Genomic DNA, 11,817 nt, shown 5'->3' with positions numbered 1-11,817 from the left:
CTACGAGACGAGCAAAGCAATGTCCCGTGATTGTTATGAAAAATCTCAAAGAAACAAGTAGAAATTTAAATTTAATGAATTTTTATGATGATGAAATTTAATGAATTTAATGAAATTGCGCCCCGTCTCTGTAGACCTACAGCCATCGTTACTGGTATTGTTACAAATCACATTCGCTAAAAAAGTTACGAAATAAAGGTACCTGTTTCGCTAGCTGCCGCACACTGCAGATTTTTTTAATTCATTCTTATTTGATTCTTTCTTTCTCGAAAAATTATTTTTTTTGGATATTTCACCAAACTTTTCATATGTTTATGACATGAATCACCTTCTGGAGTGAATTTATGATACACCTTGTATAAGGGTTTCGTGAAATATTGACCTTGGCGATTCGCACGGATTACAAACATATCCGGCCATCGCATCAGCACAGGTTTAACAACAATGATGGGCCTCTTCGGCGATGCCCAACAAACAATTGGACCCAACATGCGTGCTTCCGTCCTAATACCGTAAATGTCGGATCTACATATATGAAATGCAGCAGTCTAGGTCATCTTTGGTGGAATAATAGTGAGTTAAATTTTTTTTTAACTGTTGTAGTAATAAAAATAAAAATATGATAAAGAATGAGTATGTGCATAAGAGATCGGTAAGTGCTCTTTAAATTTTGTCTACTTATATTTTACTTTTCCGGTTTGTGATAAATCTAAATACTTACGTACATCAAATACTCTCTTGTTATGTAGGAGTGAATTAGCGAGGACTAGACCAAATTATTTTCCACGTAACGAGTTTATTGATATGAAAAACAAAAATAGACATTGATCATATTTCTTCTCACAGAACACCAAAAATGATAAATGAAAATCCAGTGAATATCAACTTAAATCGTTATCTAAATCGCGTTAGGACCAAATTGTTAATGGGCTGTTAACTTTAGGATCAAGGTGGTTTCCATAGGAAAAAATAATGGGACTAATTACTGTTTTATTTAAAAGTTTCTAAAAAATTAGCTTGTAATTAATGCTGGGAGCACATTTATAATTTGGCCCTTAATAGAAAGTAATAGATGAAATTCTTGCTTGCCCCACTTCATCTGGCGCTTAATTTGTTTAAATAAGTTCCATATATTCACGACTTCACACATTTGACTAAATTTGCATTTTTTGCTTAACAGTGCAAAATAATGTTCTCGGAACCACCATGAAAATCGAGAAATTCTTGTAACTAGCTGTGTAACTGCTGATGGGCGCCTTATGTCGACATGATTGCATGTTTTTAAATTAATAAAATTACTACTAATACATTAGCAATACTTAATTAAAGTAGAACTACTCTAATTAACAGTAAAGTACTTCTAGAAAAACGTTAAATTTAAAATTGGAACCGTGACACATTGCGGGTATTCAAAGTTAGGTATCATACTGCTTTAAGTAGGGCATCCAATTTCCGAGTAATGAAATGAACTGAAATAGGTGCCTACCCAATACAGAAGTCAAGAGTCGAAACGAAAAATTGATTATAGTCAATTGCTACTTTGGATAATAGTAAATTGGTCTTACGTTCCAATTTAATGATCTGAATATTGGCTGGTTTGGTTAGAGTGCCATCACTATTGATCTATATCTCCGAAGCTATGGGCTTCACCGGTTGATTTGGAAAAAAAATTTCCACTTTCGTATACTTAATATGCTTTACGCAACGTTACAAAATAGTTTTTGTTTTCTGAGATTTTACTAATAATTTAAAATTGGATGAAATTACGAGAAGAATCGTTTCACATTCGTCTTTACACCATAGACTTGTTATTATTCACAGATAACAATTAGCGTTCAAGGCAACAACATTCACTAATTTTTTTAAAATACGGACCTGGCAGTTTTATTTCATATTTTGAAAACTTTTTTTACTTTTTGTTTTTTAAATCAGTATTTTTTGGTGAGGCTTAGTAATTTCCGAAATAGAAAGAGGGGAATAATATCGGAAGAACCAAGTGGTAAAAAAATCGTACGCAATTGACACATTGGTTTTTCGGAAATAAACTAGCAATTTTGAAATATGAAATAAAAACGGAAGTTCAGGATCATTCACTATTTTTCTTTACACTGTAAAAAATTATTCAGTGTCGATATTTCGGTTAACGATTTATTTTTTAGCTCAGTGATGAATGGGCATAACTACCACAGCTGTGTGGTCAGGTTAATTTGTGGAGCAATTTTAAAACTTTCTATATATTTTCTTTAATTTATAATTTTGCATTAAAATCGTTCAATGAGAAATATTTTTTCGGTAGAAACTTTAATTCGTTTAGTTTCTACACTTATCGTAATTTACTACTCGATTTTTTAACAACGCCGTTGAGTGTGTATTTAAAAGCATAACAAAGCTTCAAAAGGAGATACCGAAAGAAAAGGTAAAGATAAATTATTAAATATGAATAATATGTGTTTAACAATTGTTGAGGTGTTTCAACACGGTGCTTGCACTTGCGTTATTATTTTTAACTACATAGTGGGGACTTTCTGGGCCATCACCGTCAAGAAGTACCGAAGTACCTACTGCAAATATACAACTCGTTATTCTTCGTGCTTGCTCTCCGGTCTACTTTCCATCCGGCCGGAATTTAGAGCTCGGTATCTATATAGTTTATTCGGAAGCAATTTTCCTTAATTTGCAATGTTTCAAAGTGGCAAGTGAGAAGTTTAGTTGAACTTAGTCGTTTATATGAGAAACAGTGGGATCAAAATGCAAGTTTTTGACATCATAAGTGAATATGTATGTACCTACTTATTTATAATCTTCGCATCTTACGTGCAAGGTCTCTCATAATAAACGCCTCTTGTTTTACCTCTTTTATTTTTCACTTTCTAAAAAGGGCTTTATGTAGAAGATGTAGGGTTTTATTTAAAAGTTTGAACCAATCGGAGCCAAGCACATTTGGAATATACAACGTGTCTCAAAAAAGTGTGGACACCATATTTGTGCTTTTTAAACCGGGACGCTCTGTATATGGTCATATTGTGCGATGACTTTCGTCCTCCCGATTTCAAAAATATTAGGGTTTTATGATATTGGTTCTCAGCGCTTTTATTTCCTAAATGATGAATGTCTGCTATAGAAGAGTAATGAGTTAGACAAAGAACATATCCAACACGGAAAATCAATAGGGTTTTTCGAGAGGTTGTGTAGCATATAAGAGCGGGTACGCCTTTATCAACAAATTGCTAACAGTTAAAGTTAACGCGTTTTATTTTTAAATTGTTTCGCAAGAATCGAAAAAATCAATTAACGAAATCATTTTTTTTTCCTGATGCCTTATAATAAGTAAAAACTGACATAAATAACGAAGAGCTATTTCGCACTTGATCGCAACTATACAAATAAAATTTTACTGCTTAACGGTTTTACGATAATTTAGTTATGCCCTACTGCTTGATGGTTCTTCTGGTAAATGGAAAATTATGCGGTATTTAACAAAAGAAAAAAAAACAATGCCAATGGCTTCTATCAAATGATGTGAACAATGTATATCAATATACGATCCACGAGGAAAAGAAAGTGTAAGACTTTTTTCTGTAATCAAGCGTAAAATATATTTTTTTGCTTCCACATGAGAGAGCAGAATAGTGATTATACGAGAAGTGTTACCTGTTCGCTTTGAGTTCGAACGTGAATTTTTACTTTGATTTCGCCTACTTCTCCAGCATTAAAGGGAAACAGTTTCCTGGGCGATGGAAAATTCAAATGTTCAATAATATATATACATATTGCTTCGTGATGTTTATTACATAATGATTGTACTACTTTACTATAGATGTAACAGTACTGCATATTTCAAAATACCCTCGAAATGTAGAGCAATTTCACTATCTCGTGCAGCCAAATATTCACGGCCATTTTGTTAACGGTTCTCAAAAAGTGTATAATGTTCTGTCGAGTGTGGGACACCCTATGTAATCGTTAGATTATGCTGACAAAGATTAAAATTGAAAATTTTACATAATGCTCAGATCTCTGAAGAAACGCGAGAGATAAATCTATTTTCAGAGATGATATAAGGGGTAAGTTTTTTTCAAATAAGTACCTGCTTGAAAAAAGGTCTTAGTCTATCCAACAGCAAAGGGGAGTTAGATTCTATTCTGGGGGCAATGTGGTCCTTCATTAATAATTGTAAAATATTGGATGGCAGAGTTTAAACGCGGTCGCACGAGCTGTCCAGACGAATTCCGCAGTGGTCGACTCAACGACACTCCAGATTTGATCACTCCAGAAATTGCGGTAAAATCCCCAAAACTATCCTAATAGATCGTCAGCTAAAATTGCGGGAATTACCTGACATGATAGGCGTTTCAAAAAGTACTGGCCATCGTATTTTGATTGAATCATTGAATATGAGAAAACTGTACGCAAGATAGGTGCCGCGATTATTCACAGTTGAACAAAAATAGTGCCGCGAGAATGTTTTAAAGGAGTGACTGGCAAAGTTTCGCATCAATAAAGCCGAGTTTTTGCGTCGATTCATAACCATCGATGAAACATGATTTCATTTTTTCACACCTGAGACGAAGGAGCAATCAAAATAATGAATGGGGAGAATCGGTTCCAAGGAGAGCGATAATCGCTCCATCTGCTGGAAAGGTGATGGTGTCAGTTTTTTGAGATGTGTGTGGGAAAAATTTTTCTTCAAAGGAAGAATATTAAACGGAGAATGTTATACAAATTTGTCGCAGCGTTTGAGCGAATAAATTAGGAAAAAGCGATCGCATTTGGTGAAAAAGAAAATCTTGCTTCACCAATATAAGGAACCAGCCCGCACTTCCGGCACTGCGATGGCCAAAACCAATCAACTTGGTTTGAACTTTTTCCTCGTCCAGCCCATTCGCCAGATTTAGCTCCCTCAGATTGTTTTCCAAAGTGAAAAAAATGAATGGGTGGAAAGAGATTTGTCAATAATGAAGATGTGTAGTTCGAGGTTGATGCCTACTTGAAATATTCGAAGCTTCTTTCTATAATAAACAGGCTATAGCCGCCATAGAAAATCGCGGAACAAAGGATGTCAGTCTCAAATACTAGATTGGGAAATAGTGTAATTTTTCCCAATTTTTTTTTTCAAGTGTTAAATCGGGTACTTCTGAGACTGTCCTCGTACGTAGATACGCACATATCTCTAAACCGTATATAAGTACATAACAATATCATGCACGTTTTTGCTATTATCTATCAGCTAATTATATCTTAGAGTTTGGATTTACATGATTTACGCTAGCTGCATCGTGGAATTGCCCAGTAATTGGACACGGGAAAATAAGATTTATGACAATATAATTTTTTTATGGCCTGCGTGTAGATATCAAAACGTCCGAAAGCAATTAATAATTGATTTTAACACTTATTATTGTGGAGTTACCGTTTAGTGCAGCCGTTAGTTCACTTTATGTTGATCTAGCATGCTTCACAGTTATTTGCTAAACAGATAATTAAAAGAATTAACCATTTCCGGCGAATTAGAGCAGACATATTTTTCGCATCAAGCGCATCATTTTCATTACCCGCAATAACGGAATTAAATTAATCTTCATTTTCAAGTGATTACGTACAAAAAAATTGTGCAGTTAACTTCTGTATGGCGAATTTGTTCAATTTACAGTTAACAATATTTTCAAATTAGGTCTAAAGATATAGGGGTGCAAGGGGCTGCATGGCCGAATTCCACTTCGCGTTATTCGTGCAATAACAGACGCGTGCGGGAAAGTGTCACTTTTCGCACTTGTTAGGAAAATGAAGATGCGCAAACCAGCTTTCGGATTACACCATTAAAGTCAATAATACTTGTAGCAGGGGTTCCATTACCATTTATTCCCTACAATTTTGTCGTACTCAGCAGTTTATAATGAAATCGATAAAAGCAAAATATCTGCATAGCGAATGACTTTTTTTATATACGTAAATATTCATTAAAATGTTCCATTTTATTTATGTTATTATAAATAACATGGCTCGGGATCTATTCAATAGTGTCCATTTGCCAAAATTGCGAATGAGGGTTGGTCGTCCAGAAACAACTTGAATGCACTTTTTTAAAGTGCAGGGTGCAAGTACTGACAGAGGGCACTTCTTTTTAGAAAATTAAAGAAAAAAATTCAATTGCTTAAAAATGTAAAAATATTTACGTCGAACACCACAGAAATGCAATATTCAGCACATAACGTAATTATCGTTGCGGAACTTCACCGGAAAGAAAGTTCACTGTAGCTTTGATGTATAAGTCTCCAAAATTCCTTTTGACCATCAAAATAACCAGATAATTTGGCATCCACACTAAAAAAGCGTTGAGAAAAAATTTAATTCGTTTATTTTTGTGTTTGAATTAAGATTTCGAAGGATAAGTTAGGGCTCTTTTGCCATAACGTGGAAATAAGCTCATGTAGTTTTTAGACGCCAAGCTTGCATGTAAAGTTATCAGTAATTTTGATGTATTTGTGTAATTACACGCGACAATAAGTAAAAAAAAATCGTATAATTTAAATTTCAGGACGATGGGATCGGCACCGACGCACAAGGAAATACTGATGTCGCTTTCAAAAAAATTAACAAAAACTTTGCAGATTTTCTTATATGGAGAGTTGAGGTACGTATGATAATGAATTAGCATTTTTTTAATATGAAATTAGTGCCACATTAGCAGTAGTTCTTACGAATACATTGAATTTGCACGAGTGCAATCGCCAGGCAATTGCACGAACGAAAATTAACGATCATCCTAGTGAAGAAACGAACTGAAAGAGTCATTTGAATCTTCCAACTGCATACGTCTAAGTTTCCATTGATGAAAACATGTTTTAATTAATCATAATCCGCGCATTCAAAATTTCTGTACTAAGGGCTCTCCATTTTTTTAAGTTTGCACTCAACAAGAAATTATTTTCTTCCAGAATATGAACGTTATGGCACTGACCAGAGATCAGTACGGAACCTTCTATGACACCGAATCATACATTATTTATGCTGCTTCCCCATATGGACAGTCTTCTGGAGTTGACTCTGTGGTAACCACTCTAATACACACAGTGCTTGTATACGTACCAGCAGTATTCTTATTTAAAAAGAGCCATTATCATTATTTATTTTAGCAAAAGATGAAGATAGACTTTATTTTAATACTTTCAGGCGAGAGACATCAAAGGAAAAAACATTGAATATCACATACATTTCTGGTTGGGTGCAGGTACAACTCCGGAAAAATCTGGAGTTGCTGCGTACAAAACTGTGGAACTTGATGGATTGTTAAATTGTATCTCGACCCAACACAGAGAGACTCAGGGCAACGAGAGCGACAGGTTTTTGAGTTACTTTAAAAATGGTTTTAGGTAAATTATTTATAAAATATCTTTTCACATGCTTAATTTGGGGTATGGATTAAAGGATTCTTAAACCAGCCATGCTTCAGAATGGCAACAGACAATTGCCAAAGTTATATAGAGTAAAGGGCAAGAGCACACCAGCCCTTATTGAAATGAGTAGTCTTTCGTGGGATAATTTTACGAGTTCAGACGTTTTTATTATCAAAACTCCAGAAACCATTTTTGCTTGGGTGGGACGAGCGGCTAATGTGGAGGAGAAACGGCATGCTACCGCGGTAAGGGTTAAAGTTTTTTTTATTGTCTTCAATTCGCAGTTTATTCCGGGTTTTATCCTTTTCGAGGGAGCTGCAGTGCATAGACAATTGTTATAAGTTGTAATTAATTTTGCCTGTGTAGGTACCTATTTTTTTGGGTACTGCTTTATCGGTTTTCCTAAGCATCAGTCTTTTATTACCTCAAATCTTTTTGCGATGTGCCACGCAGATGATTAACAAATCGAAATTTCTTGTTCTCCGGTGTTTCGTATGTTTCATACCAACTTCTGTTTCCATGTCATTTGCAAGAATACGGAAGAACACCTATAGAAGACACCTTTCGCTTTCCGGTTAACTCAAAAGCGATCCCAAATATTAGGATGTTAAAAAGGTTAAGATATAGTATATTAAACATGTAAAACAATTACTTAACGCCTTGCGTTGAAAAAGATGTATTAAAAGTAAAAATCGGAAATTGGGGTCGCTTTTGGGTAAACAGAAATTCATCCTGGGGAGTGAGGGAACATACCTCCGCCCCAAATTTTAAAAAGATTTTTTTAAGGAAGGAAATTGCTGTAATTTTAAGTGTGTAAGTTTGTCGTAATTGGAATTTTTGTTATTTGCTGTTCTGGAGTAATGCTTTGTTAAACGAATTCGCACACAGCCGGTATGAATATTTACATCACAATGGAGGAAAGTGTTACTTTTCCTTCTGTGGATTGTTTGGTAAATGAACTGAAATTTTTAGATTTCCCAAGAGATGAAAGATCAATTTAAAATTCCCAACATTGTTTTTGTCGACGACGGTTATGAAAAAACTATCGACGCCGATGTTCAAAAAGAATTCAATAAATATCTACCTCTAGAGAAGAGAATAGTAATGCCGGATAACATTAATGAAAACGAACTTATTTCCCCATCCAAGAATAGCCTGCGTTTATATAAATGTTCAGAAAACAATGGAAAATATAGAGTGGCCGAAGTAAAGAACGGTCCATTATGTTGCACGGATCTATGTTCGGATGTAAGAAAATGAGGTTTCTCGGTCTGCCTAGTTGAGAGTGCATACTAATAAATTTTAGGACGTTTTTATTATAGATCAAGATAGGTACGGCATATGGGTATGGGTGGGTAAAAGAGTAAGCGATAAGGAAAAGAATGAGGCTTTGCGAAATGCCAGGGGGTTTGTGAAAAAGAAGAAATATGCCAGCGATACCAGGGTAACCAGAACAGTAGATGGAGCCGAGCCTGCTGAATTTAAATTCTTATTTAAATTTTGGAAAACTGAGCTTCCGAAAGGAAAAAGTAGGTGAGACAAGCTAAGCAAAATCACGATTTCCTTTTAATATTTTAGACCCAAAAATGCCAATGCTCATTACGAAATTTGATCCAATAACGATGGAAGATCGACCGAGTTTAGCCGCGGAGACCCAACTGATCGATGACGGTTCCGGTGGAATGACTGTGTGGAGGATCAAAAATTCGAGAATTGTGGAAATCTCCAAGGAACGACATGGTTGTTTCTTTTCGGGGGATTGTTATATTGCCTTGTACAGTTATCAAACTGCACACGAAGAGAAACATCTCTTGTACTGTTGGATCGTAAGTACTCGTATCGCAAACGCTGCTAATCTCCTAAATGCCAAGCTTGATGCTGAACAGGGAATATTATTAGCATACGTTTTTTAGGGAAACCATGCGACACAGGAAGAAATCAACATAACTACATCCAAATTAACGGAAATTGATGATGAATTGGGGCAACTCGGTTTTCAAGCCAGAATTATCCAGGGTAGAGAGACCGCTCACTTCCTCCAACTTTTTAAAGGAAAACTCACCATTTTTAAAGGGAGAGGAATTGATTTTGATGGTAAATAATGTGTTTGATATTCACACTGGAATAGTTAAAGTAGTGGACAGTCCGTCAAAAAGAAGTGTAACGTTTCTGTCCTAATAGTTCCAATATTAAGACACTTTTCTGAAATGTTTAACAGATAGTGGTAAAAACTTGAAGAATCCCCATCAATATCTGCTAAGAATTTACGGATCAACCACCTACAGCGCAAAGGCCGAACAAGTTGAGTTTTCTGCGTCATCTTTAGACTCAAATTCTTGTTTTGTATTACGAAGGGGCAAACGATATTACGTGTGGTGCGGAAATTATTCAACGGGAGACCAGAGAGAAATGGCCAAAGGTTTTGCTGGGAAAGATTTTGAACTCATTCTAGAAGGTAAATGTCAGCTATTATTTCAAATATTGTAATAAACCAGAATCTTTAATCATTATAAAGGCCACTACTCTATGTTTATCCTTGTCATCTGGAAATATTCATAGTCCCTTAAAGGATACCTACATAGAGTGAGTGGTTACTGTCTTAATTATATCGAACTGATTTTCCAGGCAAAGAAAAAGATGATTTTTTTACACACCTTGGAGGACACTGCAATTACTCCACTAAAATGATTCGGAACGATTATGACGTACGACTGCCTAGACTCTTTTACTGCAATAATCATTCAAAAAAGTTCGAAGGTAGAGCCCACTGACTTTTCATGAAAATCGGTTAATGGATTGGTCTTTTGGTTTGTTGGAATTGGTCCTTCATGTTATGAGAATCCAAATTCCTCCAAACTTTTGCCATATATTTAAATAGATTTTTCGTTTTCGTTAATACACTGCACTGCTAGGAGTGCGAATCACTAATAGCAAGCACAGAAAAGTAGGAATAAAACGACAAACGCAACCGACCATAATATTAAGAATATCGTTACTTTTTTTTTGTAAAGAAGTACGTCATAGTATTTCTCTGTGCCTATTGTAGTTTTTTAACTACTCATTTTCCCCTTTGTCAAGAATATAGGCAAACAAGGTTTAGTACAATATGTCGTACACTTCAGAAATGTTTAAGTACTTCGTTTACTAATAATTCTAACGAATTTTTAGCAGAAGAGATTTTATTCTTCCAACAAAAAGACCTACTACCAGAAAATGTAATGCTTCTGGACACGAACGACGCTTTATACGTATGGATTGGTAAACTTAGTGCTCGAGAAGACCAAAGATTAAGCATTCAAATGGCCCTGCAATATCTGCAAAACGATCCAACAAACAGAGACATGAGCACTACAATAATTCACATTAAACAAGGAAGAGAAATTCCTACATTTACAGGCTTCTTTCCCAAATGGGAGAAAAAGTTGTGGAAGGTTTGTGCTAATGGGGGAAGCAACTAACGTCCGTGGCTAGCATGACATCTCTGTTTTAGAATTATAAAACATTTACCAAGATACGATTAGATATAGAGATGTCAAACACTGATCCGAAAGTCCCCAATAGCCACCATTCACATTCTTCATCAGGCAACACTGATTTTGATCATTACGAGAAGTACCCAATAAATATCCTGAAAGAACCAAATGATCGGCTACCTTCAAGGGTGGACCCTTTAAACAAGGAAGTGAGTATAATCAGGAATATAGCATCGCTAAGATAAGGATGATGAGGTATGGGTATCTCGGGTTTTCGCGATTTTCTTTGTATCATCCAGTAGATAACAAAGAGTGTGGATGAAAAAGTGCAACTGGTCTTGGGTAGTTCTAAAACATTATCAGAAAAATGAAAAACGTAGGCGTCTTACTTCAACAAAAGGCTCAATGTCCCATTATTGGGGAAGTATACTACCCCCCCCCTTTTTTTTAATCATCATCCTTTATGTTCCTAAGGGCAGGCAGCGGAATATTTACATTTTCGGCGATTTTAATTCAAGTATTCACGCACAAAACGTACTCAATTTTTCACTTATAATCCTTAGATTATACATGACTTTTTTTATATTTTTAGTTGCATCTTACCCATGACGATTTTGTGTCTTTATTCAAGATGACCTATGTAGACTTCGAAAAACTGCCACGATGGAAGCAACAAGAAATGAAAAAGAAAGTTAGCTTGTTTTAGTCTAAGCATTAAGCAGGTTCCATACGTAACTTATTGTATTAAGAACTCTATTGGCTTTAATTTACACGAATATTGCGATGGTAGGTATAGGAAATATACTGTTTAGTCGATTCTACTGTTATTTTAAGGTTTGTTTTTCCATTTCGTGAGTAGATTTTAATTTGCACAATAAACTCTTTCTCCTAATTTTGACAAATAAAGTTTCCACAATCGAAATCGGTGACCAAATTTTTATCCTTGTATA

The 11,817-nt window shown here is 35.2% G+C and overlaps 1 protein-coding gene across 5 annotated transcripts; it reads left to right on the top strand.

Annotated features, from left to right (window-relative positions):
* Positions 1–422: 422 nt before the first annotated feature.
* qua (quail) lies at positions 423–11,789 on the top strand. 5 transcript variants are annotated; one of them, XM_066282689.1, is made up of 14 exons: positions 423–573; positions 6,536–6,631; positions 6,936–7,049; positions 7,171–7,370; positions 7,426–7,639; positions 8,367–8,642; positions 8,701–8,923; positions 8,973–9,220; positions 9,308–9,488; positions 9,613–9,849; positions 10,020–10,151; positions 10,563–10,825; positions 10,885–11,076; positions 11,460–11,789. In XM_066282689.1, exons 3-14 carry the CDS (start codon positions 6,939–6,941, stop codon positions 11,571–11,573), a joined length of 2,391 nt encoding a protein of 796 aa, XP_066138786.1. In that variant the 5' UTR covers positions 423–573; positions 6,536–6,631; positions 6,936–6,938; the 3' UTR covers positions 11,574–11,789. The 5 variants fall into 5 exon arrangements, with proteins under 5 accessions (XP_066138786.1, XP_066138784.1, XP_066138783.1 ...); XM_066282687.1 differs by having other exon boundaries at positions 524–652; XM_066282686.1 differs by lacking the exon at positions 423–573 and adding an exon at positions 2,560–2,778 and having other exon boundaries at positions 10,566–10,825.
* Positions 11,790–11,817: the final 28 nt, after the last annotated feature.

Source organism: Euwallacea fornicatus, chromosome 5, assembly GCF_040115645.1.
Source record: "Euwallacea fornicatus isolate EFF26 chromosome 5, ASM4011564v1, whole genome shotgun sequence".
In the NCBI taxonomy this organism is placed as follows: domain Eukaryota; kingdom Metazoa; phylum Arthropoda; class Insecta; order Coleoptera; family Curculionidae; genus Euwallacea; species Euwallacea fornicatus.
This window is presented reverse-complemented; position numbering and strand designations above follow the sequence as displayed.